At 30.1% G+C, this 17,288-nt stretch overlaps 2 protein-coding genes across 2 annotated transcripts in view; one reads left to right on the top strand and one right to left on the bottom strand.

Moving 5' to 3' along the window:
• The window catches only part of LOC113398311 (uncharacterized), a 120,733-nt gene that overhangs the window by 52,601 nt on the left and 50,844 nt on the right, over window positions 1-17,288 (bottom strand). The gene's annotated exons all lie outside the window — the stretch shown is intronic.
• Window positions 3,985-11,108, top strand: LOC113398315 (uncharacterized). Its single transcript, XM_026636977.2, has 6 exons — window positions 3,985-4,134; window positions 7,161-7,206; window positions 8,477-8,622; window positions 9,506-9,595; window positions 10,308-10,414; window positions 10,846-11,108. The coding sequence occupies exons 1-6, from the start codon at window positions 4,108-4,110 to the stop codon at window positions 11,048-11,050; spliced, it is 621 nt and encodes a 206-aa protein (XP_026492762.1). The 5' UTR covers window positions 3,985-4,107; the 3' UTR covers window positions 11,051-11,108.

Raw genomic sequence — 17,288 nt, 5'->3', positions numbered from 1 at the left:
TGGAGTATTCGCAGTTTTTTTTTTGCTGTGGTGGCGTTAACAAGTAAAACATTATTTTTTATAACTTTAAATTAAGGAGGGCTTAATTAAACTTCAATATACAACTTATGGTTGTGATAGTCAGATCAATAGCCGGGCGCGTGACATATTATAGTGCTCACATGTGTGTGTGCAAACAGATAAACTGTCATAGAGCGATTGATCAATCCAATCCGACCGGAAAAATTAATTATTCCATCAAATAAATTTAAAAACGATTCGAGACTATCTTTTTATAAATAGACTGACAAAAACCGTAATACAATGACCGTACTCTGGTAAACCCAAATTATTTTTTAATTATATTTATTATAAAAAGTTTACATGTTCTTTTTTTATTTACAAATGAATCATACATTCCTACATCTATAATGGTATAAAATTGATGGCAAAATAGCATTCCATTGATTTTTTATAATTGGTAGGCAGACGGGCAAATGGCTCACCTGATAGTAAGTGGTCAACCATAGACAAAGCATCGGCGCTGTAATCGTTAGTAACCAATGTTTACATGGCCAATGCGCCGCCAACGTTGGAAACTAAGATGTTATGTCCCTTGTTCCTGTATTAACACTGGCTTACTGACACTTCAAACTAGAACAGAACAACACTTTTTGCTGGTAGAATATATGATGAGTGGCTGGTACTTAGGCGGGTTTGCACGATGCCCTATCTAGTCTTTTTATAATCATGGAACTCAAAACTACTTATTTTATAATATTTTTAATAAGATCGGAAAATAAATTTTCTAAAGCCTGTTGGTCATTCGTGCACACTCACACAGTTCAAAAAATGCACATTTAGATTAAGAGTCCCCGAAAGAATACAAGCAAGCAACTCTATTTAAAAAGCCGTGAATCAAGTGAGCCGCCTGACGACTAGACTAACTAGCTCCCATATACAGTAAGAAACAGTAAGTTATGTTTACAATAAACAATTAAAATTTATATATTATTAATTTAGTTAAGCGCCGATAGTATGTAAGTTAATATTAATAAACGCATTAATTTAAGCTGTATTACTATATAACTAATAAAAAACTACTCAATACATTTCAATAAAATACCTGACTTGCCCGAATCTCCAATAATACATTGCAGTTTACAATCGAATTCGGATGTGGCATTAATGAAAAGTCAAACTTTAATTATGATAAACATAACACAATACAAAAACCATACAAAAATATATTATTTTTATATACTTTATAACATGTATAAATGGATTTCCAGTATTTAAGAAATAGGATAAGTATGTTATAAATGAGACGTACCTGAGGACCTACCTCAATCAGTTTTAGTTTAAATCCCCCTCGCACGGTCAACTCACATCTTATATATTGTATCGTCCTCTTATTTTTAGTATCGGGTAATAAGTGGCTTATTATGACTGTTTGATACGAGCGATTCCTCAAAATTCAACCTTGACTAGCAGGTTCTGAAAAATAAGCTAAATATGATTTACAAATCTGACTAAAATACTGAATCCTCATTGGTCACCTGTTTCTTCGCTAATAAATGACCAATTACGTTTCATATACAAGTAAAATTAATTAATCACACTGCAAAAAAAAAATAACGTAAGATACGTCATAAGCACATTTATTGTATATGTAAGTCAGTAAAATTCATAAAAGCGCAGCGAAGACATAAACTAAACAATTTCCTAAAAAAATATTTCTAATATAAAAAAAATAAGTATACTATTTTATTTAGTGGTAGGTAAGGCTTTGTGCAAGACCGTCTGTTAAGGTACCATCGATTAAACAGATCTCCTACCGCCAAACATCAATACTTAGTATAATTGTTGTGTTCCGGTTTGAAGTGGGAATGAGCCAATGCAACTGAGACCATGCCATGAAATGCAAGAGACATAACATCTTAGTTCCGAAGGTTGATGCCGTATTGGCGATATAAGGAATGGTTAATATTACTAACAGCGCCTTCCTATAACATAAAAAGAAGAAAAAAAAACAAATTAGTTATAGTAAGTCTGGCAACCCTATAAAAGTCATTCCGTTACCAATGCGATGCTTATCTTGAACTTGAAGTGGTATTTCTCTTTTGCCCCTAATTACACTGGATCTACCAATTTAAGCGTTAATACAACTGGTATTCAGATTATAAACTCTTTAGCTCGACTAGAAAATAAGTGGTTTTCCTATTTACAAAGTATTAAAATTAAAAATTAAATACTGTATTCAGGTGTTAGTTTATTTTGATTTATTAAATAATTATTTGTAACACTTCCAAAATCAAACTTCAAATTTAAGAGGCCCCTTTTATATTATTTATTTATCTGTACGTGAATTTTGAACAATATACACACTGAGCGTGTTTATTAACTTTGTTGACCGGTTGACAGGTTCTCGTCAAAATAACCTGTACAACAGTTAAACAATGACCATGAATCATATTATGTGAAATTAAGGATAAGGAATGACGTTGAAGGGCTAAAAATGACGCTAGATTTTAATAATAAAACGTCATCAAATAGAACAAACAGTTAGACAAAGACAAATCATCATAATATATATATATTAATAAAGAATATAAAAAATTAAAAGCAAAAAAAAAAATGGAAGACTTTAATTAAATTACCATAATGACGTATTGGAAAATAACTAACATTGACATCTGCAACATCGGGAGACTTGTTAATCCTAGTTCGAAGTGTTTTTAGAAAGCATACTGAACTATAGTTCAGTATGCTTTCTAAAAATGCATAGCAAATAACCCGAGTATTTAACAAACAAATCATTTTTTTTTAATTTTTTTTTTTATTTATAAACACTTTATTGCACACAAAAGACAAAAGATACAGTGTACATAACATTACAAGAACATATAACAAAAAAGAGAAGCGTGCAAAGGCGGTCTTATTGCTTAAAGCAATCTCTTAAATATTAATCTCTTAAATATATATATATATATATATATATATATATATATATATATATATATATATATATATATTAATCATGTTTCAACAATTAATTAAGCAATCTCGGGAGTTTCCGAGAGTGATGTAGGTATTTCGTAACTAACAAATTATGCAAGTATTATGATTGTCCTGTTTTGTGATCATCGTATACGTAATAATAACAATACCAGTTGACACTTTACCTGTTTCCCTAACTGGGTTTTCCTTTTGTGTCCCGATAGTGCCTACGTCACTCAATCGTACCTGTTTTGACTATAAACCATGCAAATATTGAGAGAAACTTACACTGGTATTTTAAAACGTTACCTATCCTTGTTTCAAAAGTTTTAATACAAAGACATCACAATCACGTATAAGCGTTTTAAAAATCTATAAAATAAAAGCTATATTTAATAATGTAAGGTATGATATGTAAAGGTATTGGTAAGGTAGCCTTTGCTCAAAATAAATATACCCAAACAAAAAAAGTTACGACTAAATATAGTCTTTGAGAATCCGGTATATAACTTATTTTTCGATTACTGTTTTTCTTATAACTATTAACACCTTAAGGCATATAAAATGGATTAGTAGCTGGTAAGCTAGCTACCGGAATTAGCAAGTAACTTGCATGCAAGACATTGAATTGAGAATAGCTTGCCATGTCTGTTAATTGCAAACAGTAAACACAAGCCAGTTCACGAGATAGTTTGAGCCAGTCCCACGCTAAATATTCTAGTTTTTTAAGAAATTTCAATGGAAACCTTTCGAAATTAAATTACGATTTACAATTATATATATTTGAATGAAGTACATTCCTCTGATTTTGATTTACCCAATAACTATATAAATTTCTCATAATTGTTAATGGACCCTCTATAAATAAGATTAATAACTAAATATTTATTAAATTATGAAACCTAATAACGGTAAGCGTTGTTTGATTTTACTAGCGTTTTTCCAGCGCACTGCGCGTCTCTGACGATAATCTCCCGCCATAAGCACGCACTTAGAAACTATCTCATTTACCGGCTTGTCTGGTGCCAGTTAGTATTTTAGGCCTGCATCGGCCGCACGTTTTGTCATACCGAGTTCAAGTGTCGAACGGTTCATTACAATCTTAGTGAATACAACAATATTGTCGAGATGTTGGCGATCACTTTCGTTTTTATTGTAAGTTTTTTGTTCATTATTTATTGAGATAAATACATTTAGAAGTATACTTCTGAGGGTCGATTATTAAATTGTTTATAGTTAAGGAATTCAGAGATGATATTGCCCTACACTAAACAAGTTTTGTGAATATCTTAATACCTTATACGGATTATCTATATTTAATACTATGTTTTTTTTAAAGGTTAGTAACCCAACTTAAATAAAATATCAAGAATACTTGATCCTGTTAACCATTTGGTCTACGGACTAAAAAAAGACTAGCAAAAGTATTTGACAATTGCTGTATAAAATGACGAGCCTAAGATTTATATAAAAGCTCTTATTATAAATAAAATCTAATGTTATTTTTATGTACGAGTATGTATTCATGAACGCACATATCGATTAAAAGTTTCGTCGTGTGCATTAAATACAAATTAAATAAAGAAATATGAACTTAGTTACATGACATACTTTCATTTTAATATAAATTAAGAGAATTCATATCGCCTGTCTATTTATATATAGTACTATAAAGTAATCAGAGTAGCTAATTCAAACGCATAAAAGAGAAATCTGTAGTGATACTCTTTGAGAAAATAAATGCAAATTCACGCGGAGCTATCCCGCCTGCTGTAAAAGTAAAGCTATTTTTTAATTTTATCTTTTAAAAGATTTAATTAAACTTTAGATTTTGAAAAGTCTTTGTTCTTAAAACGTGTTCCACTAAGTTCAAATTTAAAACCGATCATTTCGATTAACAAATTTTTTGAGCCTTTGGACTTCTAAGTTTTATATTCTATAGTCGTTTCTTTTTAATGCTGTTATAAACATAAATACATCCAAAATATATTATACGGTACTTACTGACTTTAATTCAGGTCTCAGAACACCGTTTTGTTAACAAAAGATTAGTGGACTAAGCTAAGTGAATTCTCTATTAAAATATTATACGTTGTCAAATTTTTAACTGTAACCGTAATGGAATATTATTTGAGTTTTTCGTATTCATTTTACACATAGGCTCAAATCAATTCATAATTGATGTAAACACACACACACACAGTTAAGCCATTCATATTACATATCAATGACTCAGATGCTTAATTACAATTATTTTAATTCAATTGTTTTCAATGTACCTACTTGTTGATTAAAGGGGGATTTTTAGCAACTTAAGGTCATTCCATAATGCTATCATTTTTATACGTAAAACTAAAAATTGACTATGAATATAAAAATAACATAACATTGTATATTTATATTAAAACTAATTATTAACTTAAATCATTTATTGCCAGTTAGAATAATCGATTTTATTGTAATGCTTATATATCGCGTATAGTTGAAGTGTGTTGCTCAACTTTATTATTGTATTCATAGAAAAGATTAAATTAAAATAAATCTCACATTAAGAGATAAATGATAAAACATAACACACACATAAATACGTATCGATAATATATAAGACATAACATAATCAACATTGTATGTTTACGTTTACTAATGTGCTTATATGTATCACCTTGATAAATATTAAATGGTCTTTGCAAAAACTTGAAGGAATATCAAGCGAATTTAAAGTATCAGATTTACAACTTAAGATCATAAATATTATTTGTCATTAGAATATAATCTAAATTTGTATTTTGTTTAACAAACAAAGAACAGACAAGCTTAAGCGATAATCGTGAGCCATATGTCACAGGAAAAAGATATATCAAAAAGATGATCATAGATGCCATCTTTGGATATAAATTAGAACTAAAATGGATAAATTAAATTTAATAAATTTTAATTGACTACTTTAGACCGAAAGGGCAGTTATGGATGTAATTATATTGTAATACTAATACGACAGACGTTGTCCTGTCTTAGCTTTGTATATACAATTCGATCTGGAATAAATAATTTAAAAAAAAATCCGTATAAACTGCTAGTATGGCATACACGCTTGTAAGTCTTCTGTTTATTTTTCTGAAAGAGTATAAGTATGTTCTATAAGTATTAAAAAATAAGAATGAAATCGATAGTCTTTCTCCAGTTATAGCGAGACGAACGGAAATTAGGATCCATTTATATGTATATATACGTGTGTGTGTGTGTAAGTAAAAATAAATAAATATAGTATAATGAAACATATAACAACATTGTAACTACATTATAATGAAACATATAACAACATTGTAACTTAAATCTACTTCTGAATTATTAAAAAAGAAGACGTAATAGCTTTAATTGCCTTACGGACTAAAGGCAGTAGTAGGAACAAAAATAGATTTTGTACATTGCATTTTTAGAAAAGAACTTAAATCAGGTATGAACAAACTTTATTAATATGAGTAGATTCTTTCTTTTTTCCTATATTACATAACTGTAAAATATTTTAAAATTATGTGTATATTCTTAATCGCTATATTATTGAACATATCAGTGAATGTTACGAAGTCTATATATTTCTTATTCAGTGCAATATATAATATAAGTTAAATAGATAAATTAATGTATGAATATTAAAGATACTAGTGTTTCTATTAAAAATTAAAACGTCATTAAGAAAACTCTTGTATACTTTAGGTCGATATTTAATCTCTGAAGACACTCGTTTGATAAATATAACAATAAATCTCTTCAATATAATGTCTATTGTAACGGATACTGAGAATGCATGATACATATGCGGTAATTATGAACATAATTATTGATCACGATCTTTAGTAATCCTATAAAACACGGGTTTTAAATGTATTTCCTTAAAAAGACCTTCGTTTATTTAAATATTATGACAAATCTTTACAAATTGAAATAACGACGAATTCTTGAACATTATATAGTAAGGTTAGCAAAAACGATATTAATATTTATCGTATTTAACGGATTTTATTAAATGAAATACTAATTCTATAAAAACATATAAAATGTTCAAATACAATTTTGTATTATAAATCATCGGTAACTTGATTTTTTTAAATTTATACAATAAGGAAAACGGTGTTTATTTATATTTAACTCTGCTATATTTATATATATTATCTGGTTCACAGGTCAGCGCTAGTCTACAACAAACATATGCAGCGAGCGCTAAGCATCGTAAGTTTAACGTATTTTTATATAATACCATACACATAAACACACTCAAACAAGAAACAAACATTTTAAAATAATAAATTGTGACTATAGAAAACGGACGAGTTTCTCAACACGACCGAGTTTCAAGCGACTCTAACATTTAAAAAAAAAAATCAAAAGAGCGTATTTTTCAGGAGAAACATCTATATATCATCTAGTATATATCTACTTAAAATGATTGAGATACAAAATTTGAGCCAAATCGTTAGTTATTTGCGAGATATAATAACATTTATAATTACATACAAGAATTGTCCATTTAATATTAAAATATATAAATCGTATCTTTGTTAAGAATTTATTATTAAAAGAAAGATTCTGTTATTTTTTATTTTGTTTATAAACGCAGTCGAGCGAATGTGTATGGTAACTGCTCACCGTTTCACATCGACTGGCTAGGCATATACATAGACTATGACTTAGGATGCAATTCTTACGTCCCGATCAACTTTCAGTAATACAAAGTGTCGATATTTGGTACTGAGATGAAACCTGACGAATTTTGATCCAATATTCAAACTGATTCATGCAGTAAATGATAACAAGAGGATAAATAAATACCTAAATATTTTGCCATTAATAAACATTTCAACAACAGTATGCCTAATTGCCTCACTTAGTCGTAGGAATTTGTTCAAGCCTCGAATTGGCACTCACTACTCATCAGATATTCTACTGTCAAACAACTGTACTCAGTATTGTTGTGTTCCTGTTTAAATTGTGAGTTTGCTAAACAAGCACAAAGGACATAACATCTTAGTTCCCAGGATTAGTGGTGAATTGGCGATGTAAGGAATGATTAATATCAATAAAAGCGCCATTGTCTATAGGGTGGTGGTCTAATTGCACGTCCTATAATATGATAAGAAAAATTGCCTCTAAAATTTAATATGACATAATAAGACGGAACTGTAACAAATTCTATACACAATTCTGTAATTACACAAACATTAAGTAACACCGAATATTATTTACATTGTGATGTGTGACGATTGATTTTTCAATTATATTCTCTCTTTTTGTATTATATAATACTTTAATCAAGTTGGCTCTAGCATACTTGTAATGCTTGAATCTTCAATTCACTACGAAGCGACCACCATCTTCTAAGGATAAGAATCGGCTACCCCTATAGTTACTCCTTTCTCGAATGAATTTACCTGCTTAATAACTGTACTCATCGTATTGACAAATTATGAATTGTTTGAAATGAAAGTGAATAAATTTTCAGCTATGGAAGCATCCTCGATTCAATATCCAGAACCAATAGACAAAGAAACGGAACATATCCCTGATTCGTGCAAGGATCTCACGTATTGTACAGTGAAACCAAAAGATTACCCAGAAGAAAAATTTAACGACATGTTCAAGGATTACGTAAGTTACTCGGATGTGATTCCTGGCAAATTATTAATATATTGTGTTATTTCTGTGTGTGGATTTGGTTTTCTTCTGTACAGTGTTAACATACTCTTATTTATTTTAAATATTTTTTATATTAAAATTTCGTAACTAATTGAACTTCGTATCTGATTATTGTTTAATCAAATATACGAGTATACTACCTATGTATCGTAGGAATTAATTATATATTTATAATACGTTTTGAAATAAAAAATGTCATGCAATAAATTGTAATAAATTACTTAGAGCGACACTCATACACATCGCAGAGGAGCTGATGATAAGCAACCCTACTCCAAATTGTCAACCGAATGAAGCTGCTGAGATTAATGTAATGATACGTATAAAATTAAATTATACATTCGACTTTGAATATCATTATTATTCATCTTACCTAGTTCATAAAATGATGTAGTTTGCATGAAACATATCTTGCAACGTTTTGTATCATAAAAAACATTAATCAACAATATATAGTCTCATGGTGAGACATAATTTTATTGAATCGATTTTGTTAGAACTAAAAACGGAAATTACTTATCATGAAGCGTGACATTATATTTCAAATGTAACAAAAATCAGTCGACTAACATTCGTCTGCCTTAACGAATTTCAAATTTTGCTCAATAATCCACCTGACTGCAAGGGATCATAACAACCCATAAGTATAGCACTATAAGAAATATTAATCCATCCCTTACACCGTCAATGCGCCACTAACTTTGGAAACTAAGATGTTATGTATCCCTGTAATTACTCTGGTCCTCTCCTCCAGAAATGTAACAATACTAAGAATTGGTATTTTGCAGTAGTTCGACGGTATGATTATCAAGTACGAATTTATTTGTTCTTACAGAAAGTGGTGCCTCAACCATCAATGGTAGTTGAACTTAACAACCGTCAAGGCGGGCCCGATAGTGCTGACAATTGCGAGAGTATAGTGACCGTAAGTTTTAATTCAAGTTTATTCTATCATTTATTTGATTTTTATAACCTTGCCATTTGGTTTAATTCAAATTGAACCGGTTACTACGTGATAATACATATTTATCGATCAATATTAGTTTACATATATTTTTGAATGTATGTATGTAAGTTACATGTGACCACATTTTAATATTTATTAATATTTTGTGTATATCAAACAAAATCTTGGTGACTTCGAAGTATTTTATTACTTAGATATATTTCGAATAAACTTCATTTTTATCATCATCAGCCAATCGCGATCCGCTGCTTGTCATTGAATTTAGAAATATAATAAAATAAACATACTTGAAAATGAATTCTTTGTATTTTTCTAAATATATAATATCAATATCTGAATAGATCAGATAATTATTATCGTAATTTTGCGTTGACGTTCTGAAATGGTCCAAAATTCTACCAAATAGCAATCTATTCATAATTGCATATATGATTCAGTTTTTATATAATCATCTATATACAACAACCAAATCATATATGCAATATACTACTCTAGTAACAATGCAGATAAACGCCTTACGGAAATTGTTATATTCAAGGTTACGAGCAGGTTTTTCTTGAGAATATAGTTGTTGAATGTTTTGCATATGTACATCAATGTTTAAATGCGATATTTTAAAAATATGTGAAATTTTATTGTCTCGTTGGTCATTGATTACTTTATCTAACAGTACGAACCCCTCTACAAAGTAAGACCGAAGAGAGATGAACCTTGGCGCACAGTGATCCAAGTTCCTGGTAAAGACATCATTCAACGAGTACGTCTCGAGACATGCACGTAAGTTACAAAATTACATTACATATATAAAATTACAATACAAAATATTTTAAATTAAGGTTACAATTAACATAATAGCATTGTAAGAGATTTAAGTCAAATCTTACACCACCAATCTTGGTAAATAAGATGGTATATGGGCTTCCCTCCTTCTCTGCTCTCGTTTACCTTTACATGCCATTGAATAGCCTATAAACTTCGTCAAAAATTGAGCTATCAAAATCGAAGATATTTTTTTAAATCCAAAAAATAGGCCTGGTTATGTGAGTAAAGAAATAGAGAGTGCACCTGTTTGCACAATGTACTTCTCCATTACTTTTTGTTGAGAATGGCATCTGGTCAAAATCTATTAGAAGAACATCATCATCAGACTCCAAGCGCGAAAGATAAAGATTTAATTTTATTAATTAATTTACATTTTCTCATTTCAGAACTCCTAACGCACCGTGTTTTAAGGAACTTTCACCGTTGCCAGAATTTGTTACATTCTGCAGACAAAAGATCAATGTATGGGAAGTTATGGTCGCCAAGGGAGACAATGAAACAGAGATGATCAAAGCAGAACTTCCAGTGTGTTGCTCTTGTCACTATAGAGAACTAGATTTCAAAGTCAGATTCGGCAAACCTAAGAAGTAAAATGGGACGAATTAATCAGGGTTAAATTGTATCCATTCTAGAAGGATTCTGAAGAGGCTTGTTTTACAAAAAAAAATGTCGAAAATCTTTATATGTTTTTGTCGTATACAGATCGAAATCCATTTGATAACTGCATTTATCCAAATTGACTTTTTTGAAAATATTGTCTTCTGTTAAATAAATTCGAAAAGTAACTTTTTATTTAATATTATGCATAGATTAATTTTAAGAAAAATACGTACTACGTTTTTTACGTATTTCTTTAATTTTAACATAACACTTGGGCTGAAAAGTCCCGGGCTTCACAAAGAAAACAAGTTTTTTTTTTTCAAAACTAGCTTTTTTTATCAACGTTATTTCCATGAAAAACAACGCATTCATTCCAGTGCCGCTATAACATTTCAATACCACTTTTGTAAAACGATTTATCTTTTGCCTCAAAACAGGTCTTAACTTCAGCGATAACCTCTTCATTTGAGCGAAATTTCTTACCGGCATGCATTTTTTTTAGATCTCTGAATAGTCAGTAGTCGGTGGGAGCCAAATCTGGCGAATATGGTATATAGATATGGGAGCAATTCGAAGTTCAATTCGTTTTACCACTGTTTTGATTGACTTGTGACACGGTGCGTTGTCTTGATGAAACAACATTTTTTTCTTCGCCATGTGCGTACGTTTCTTTGCAATTTTGGCCTTCAGACGCTCCAGTAACGCTATATAATATTCACTCTTGATGTTATTTCCCATATCACGATAGCCGATGAATGTTTACACCATGCACATCCCAAAATATCGAGGCCATAACCTTTCTAACCGATTGTTGTGTTTTCGGGCGCGTTGGACGAGGTTCACTAGTTGCTGTCCACTGAGATGACTATCGTTTTGATTCTGGAGTGAAGTGATGGATCCATATATCATCCATTGTCACATATCGATGCAAAAATCCGGTTTATTACGTTTAAACATGGCCAAACACTGCTCAGAAACATCAACACGTTCTTGTTTTTGGTCAACAGTGAGTAAACGCGGCAGTCATTTTAAACAGAGCCTTCTCATAGTCAAATGCTCATGCAATATAAAGCCAATACTTTCTTTTGATATCTTTACGATGTTTTGACTTTTCGATCATTCAAAACGATTTTGTGCATTTTTTGATATTCTCTAGTGTTACCGCCTCATTTGGACGTCCACTGCGTTCTACATCATCCGTGTCTCTACGACCATGTTTGAAGTCAGAAAACCAACGGTTTATTGTTGTTTCTGATAGAGCAGAGTCCCCATAACACTTTCCACGCCATTGCTTCGCCTGAACGCTATTTTTTCTCGTGAAGAAGCAGGGTAAAATAAAAACACGAATTTGTGTTTGATCCATTATTTTGAAAATAACAAAAGTATCGTCACTCTTAGTACAATAACTCACAAAATAATGAATAGAATATCATGAAATTTTAACAGTGGCCTTTTTAAGATTAGTACTAACTACAAAAGAGGTGGATGAAATTTTGACTTTTCAGCCTATGTAATATAATGTCATTATTCACGATATCAATTTGTCATAAGTTTTTGTGCTACATAAAAGCAGACAAACACTTATTATCATGTTATGCATTTATACTAGCTAGCGACTTCAATTTCGATTCAATTTGTACAAATCTCTAATTCAATTATATTCATACAATCTAGCATTAATACAAGATAAGTCGCGAAAAAAAAACCCGTGCTACTTCGCACTGTGGCGTAGCCTTATTATTCTAACACAATTTAAAACATTTGTTCTATTAGTTGTAAACTACGGAAAACGACAAAGTTACATACATGACTAATATGACTTAGATTATAATTGTATAGAATATTTTAATATTAAAAGACAGGTAATTTAAATAGGATTATGTTTCGCAGTTCTTGTGATTGTTTGGTTTTTCACACAACTTGCCATAGCATTTATTAAACTATTTCCAACTCGTAGAAATGATCAATTAATTAAATTGGTTTGATTAATGCCTTTCATTCGATTTTAAGCTATTGTTTTTCTGTTAAAAAAATCATAATCTCTCGTAGACTTGAATTGTCATGTTACAAGTTTAAATCAAATGTAATGCTTGTATCGGTTCGAAATGTTAATTCCATCAAAAGAAAACAGAACAAGTTCTATAATTACTCTTTTTGAGAAATGAAATTCATAGTCAAGTGTTCAGGGATTTTGATTTTGTTAAAACGTAACAGTAATTTAATGTTAATTTATTTAAATAGTTTGCATGCTATTGACTAGTCAAATTAAGTGTATCGAATAAATTCATAAAAGAATTTTCTTGTTTTATTCCTGTACTAATTGCCCTTTTTTTAAATAGGGACCATGCCTTAGATCCTGTGATGAACTCCAAATCGTCCAATTTCTATAAATGAAGGTGATTTACAACGTCATATTGATCCATTCAAGTGCCTTCGGGTTTAAATGTCGGCGTTTTAATAAATTAAACTTAAAAAAATATAATATAATTCGTATTGTTTTTCTCTTAGTCATCTCACGCACAATAAGAGAATTTTAAGTAATTTTCTGCCTCGCACAAGCATCTACAATCTTTTACAAAAATAGACTCAAAAAATATAGATACAGAGAAATTACAATAAATACAGCGTGATTAAAATTAGTGAATAAATATTTATCTTAAAATACATCAGTAAATTTTTATTTATGAGATATACGTAATTTATAGTTATACATATAACAATGCACTCCTAATTTTTGTGAGTTACGATAAATGTACTATTATGAGTAATTAAAATTAGAAGTTCAGATTTGTCATTGTTTCAACGTATGTAACAACTACATACGTATGTACATACTCGTACGCACACATTGGCAATTCAAAAGTGCGAGGGGAAAAACCGGAAAACGTTCTGAATTTAAAAATATAACAGACGTGAAAATGCCATCCTATTTTTTATGTGAGTAACAATAAATCTACTGTCATGAGTAATTCAAATTTTCAAATTTGAGGAGGTATACTTTTAGTAGTAGTTAAAGTAGAAGGAGTAGAGTAGTAGTAGTTAGGAGTTATACTTTTAATAACTATTATTTTAAGTTCAAGTTTTTCAACTGCAAAAATCACAATTATTTACAGATGACGAGGAAAATCGTTACAGTAAATTGCTCATCTATTCCATTTTAAGAAAACATGTTAACATTAAAATATAGTTTCATGGTTAGCTGTTATTCGTTATACTTAACAGACGTGGCACGTTCCTTTTTCGTTTCACTTTAAAACGTCATATAAGACATGTTGCGCTCTTTGACCTTGAAATTTATTAGATCATTAAATTATTGTACTGTCATTTGTGGAGGAAAATATCGTTTACGTTCTGTTTGGATGTATGTATACTATATACAAATCTGCACTGGAGCGGGGAAGCGGGATACGTCCTGAACATTACGCTTAATACTTTTAAAAACATATACAGGACATTAATGACGAACATAATAATTCACCGAGTTTAATGTTGTTATTATCAAAATCATTTGTTCATTATATTATTCCTTTGTTCTAGGACTCGACTGAGTTATGATCTTTTTCTTGGTATTAGGGCTTTGTGCAAGCCTATTGTGGGAGACGTCATCCAATAATTTCAAATTCTACCTCCAAAAAGCACGACTTATAATTTTTTTACCTTAAGATAGATTATTCTGGTTTTGAAATCTGTTGTAGAACATCTTTTTTCCAGATTATATACAAGTTAAATGTGTAATAAAGGAAACATATAAACTGCTTAATCTCATTAAATTATTTTATTAATGTTTTTTTTCAGTAAATGTATTCGTTTTTTCTTTAAAAATATAATTGTTGCGTAATAAATAATAGTCTTATATTATAGTAGAAAGACAATATTTTAAAATTATCAAATGATACGCAAAAAAAAACACGGTGTGTCTAAATAATTATTAAGCCCCATTTATATGTATTGAACTCCTACATAGTTGACACGACAAACACGTGGATATTTTGTTCGCTATTATTTGCTATGTAAACCGATAAAATTTAATTTAAAGTACACAATGCGGCAAATTTGTATCAAATTATACAAACACGAGGCATAGTAACCGAACATTTTTTATTCAACATCGACAATCAATCAATTAACAATTAAATTTAGATCTCGTCACTTGAATCATACAAATTTGAATCAGCTCTGGTCAAATTTTAATCTTTCACGATAGTATTTTAATTCAAATTTATCATTTATTACAATCTATTTATTACAATAAATATGTAAACGTTACAAAATATATATAACTATTAAATATTTTCTTGTTAAGCTTCTCATTTTCTTTATTAGAAAAGTGCATACGAAGCCGGGGCGAGTCACTAATATATATAGAACAGAATCGGTGGTCGGATAATCATCATCATGAGGATTTTAAAAAATCCTCTTGCATTTAATAGCCCAATTCTGGGGGAGGGCTCAAAAGTGTGGTCGAATTTAATCGATTTTGTTTTAGGCCAATTTTTATACGAGTTTTTTGTCAATCACATATCCTTTAAATAAGTACTAACAAAACATACGAAAAACTAATATAAAAACATAGGAATATCGATATTCACGTATTAATATACAAATCTCCCTTCCAACAACAGTCAAGGTTCATAAAAACCTTAAACATTTTAAAATACAGGTTTTGGTTAATATACAGATACGATGTTACAAGTTACAAAATATATAAATGAATACGGCTTCAACACGCTGAAGTGATGCTTCCACAAAATAGTTGTAAAATATTATTAGACGTTATTGAACATTTGTTAATTAACATTTTATAACAAATTGTATCAAATTTAAAACATTTACTTCGGGATATAGATCCAGAATCAAATCTAATATAATACGTTAGTTAATGTTTTAAATCATTTTGTAAATGCAGCATGGCAGCACCAAAATATTGTACTGTAAATAGAGCCAGTATTTCGCATACTTTCACTTATCGAGGCTAACTGGTCCTTCCAGCCGGAGTTTGATCAAACAAAGAACTTTGTTTACCGTCTGTCACGACGGGCTAATAGTGCCGAAATCAAAGTCGCCTTTTGCATACATTCGTTCATCATTGACTTGTTACTATGGGCTGTTTCCTTTGAACAAAGATCATTCAAAGTAATTTTTTTAGATTTTTATGAAAATACTTGATATAAATTGTAGACGAACCGATAACCGTCTTAATCTTTTTCAGTGAATGCACAGAATGTTTGTGTGATATATATATTTTTTTCTTTTAATTGGATCAGAACAATTACGATTGTATGTCGTAATAAACGGATGGTTTCTGCCACGAATTATGGTACGCAAATAAAAAAAAAAAGTAAACGACCAGTGATCTTTTCCAGGTTGATTTTCTCAAGTGTGACCAATCACTGCAGCCCGAGAGATATTATAGTGTACAACTATTCAATGCGTTCTATAAAGAATGTGAATACTCTCATATTCCAATGGGATGGTGGTCCAATCCAATACAATACAGTAAAGAGTTCAGATGCTTTACTTGAATTATGATGTACGGCAAAATAAACACTGCCAACTTCCAAGCTGTTTGCTGTTACTAAAAACTTTACATGAAAAAATCCGATTCATAAGCTTTTTAGTGGAAGACCCTAAGATATATAGCCTATATATGCTAGCTATATACCTGCAAGCTATAATGTCTTACATTACTTGTCCGATTGATATAGAACTTTCAGGTGATTTTCGAACTTGTAACCTCTCATAACATGAAAGTGGACGGAAGTACGTAATCTATGTTCATATTATTTTTTACGTATACTTATTATATGAATTTTGTCGTAAAGAATATTGTCTGAACGGACGGTACCAAAGTAATATCATACAAAAATATTTTTATTTAAGATTGGTAAATCTCCAAATAAAAGCTTGAGGTAAAATGTGTTACAATTCGGGGCAAAAGATCGATTGGCGTTGTACCAAGTAATTATATAGCAACAGTTTAATAAAAATAAAAAAAAAAATGAACTTTACTCTAATTCTACGTGACAGAATACAGGAGTCAGCCTAGTAAAACATAAATTTAGACCCATTCACTTATGGAATTTGATGGAACTACTCAATAATTTAACAATAGACAAAATATATTTTCGTTTTCGTTTCTCATAAATTACGTATAGCAGCATCGTGTTTGTATATAACATTGTAAGTACATATTTATTAACTTGACCTAAGATGTAACGATACTGTTTAC

The sequence above is a fragment of the Vanessa tameamea genome, chromosome 7 (assembly GCF_037043105.1).
Source record: "Vanessa tameamea isolate UH-Manoa-2023 chromosome 7, ilVanTame1 primary haplotype, whole genome shotgun sequence".
In the NCBI taxonomy this organism is placed as follows: Eukaryota; Metazoa; Arthropoda; class Insecta; order Lepidoptera; family Nymphalidae; genus Vanessa; species Vanessa tameamea.
Note: the sequence above shows the minus strand (reverse complement) of the source record. Positions and strands in the feature narration are given on the sequence as shown.

What these genes read in the sequence shown, in the direction of transcription:
- LOC113398315 (XM_026636977.2), top strand. Translation starts at nt 4,108, where the DNA reads ATGTTGGCGATCACTTTCGTTTTTATT. An exon ending in ACGACATGTTCAAGGATTAC is followed by an intron (nt 8,623 to 9,505) that starts GTAAGTTACTCG and finishes TTGTTCTTACAG; the next exon opens with AAAGTGGTGCCTCAACCATC. An exon ending in GTACGTCTCGAGACATGCAC is followed by an intron (nt 10,415 to 10,845) that starts GTAAGTTACAAA and finishes TTCTCATTTCAG; the next exon opens with AACTCCTAACGCACCGTGTT.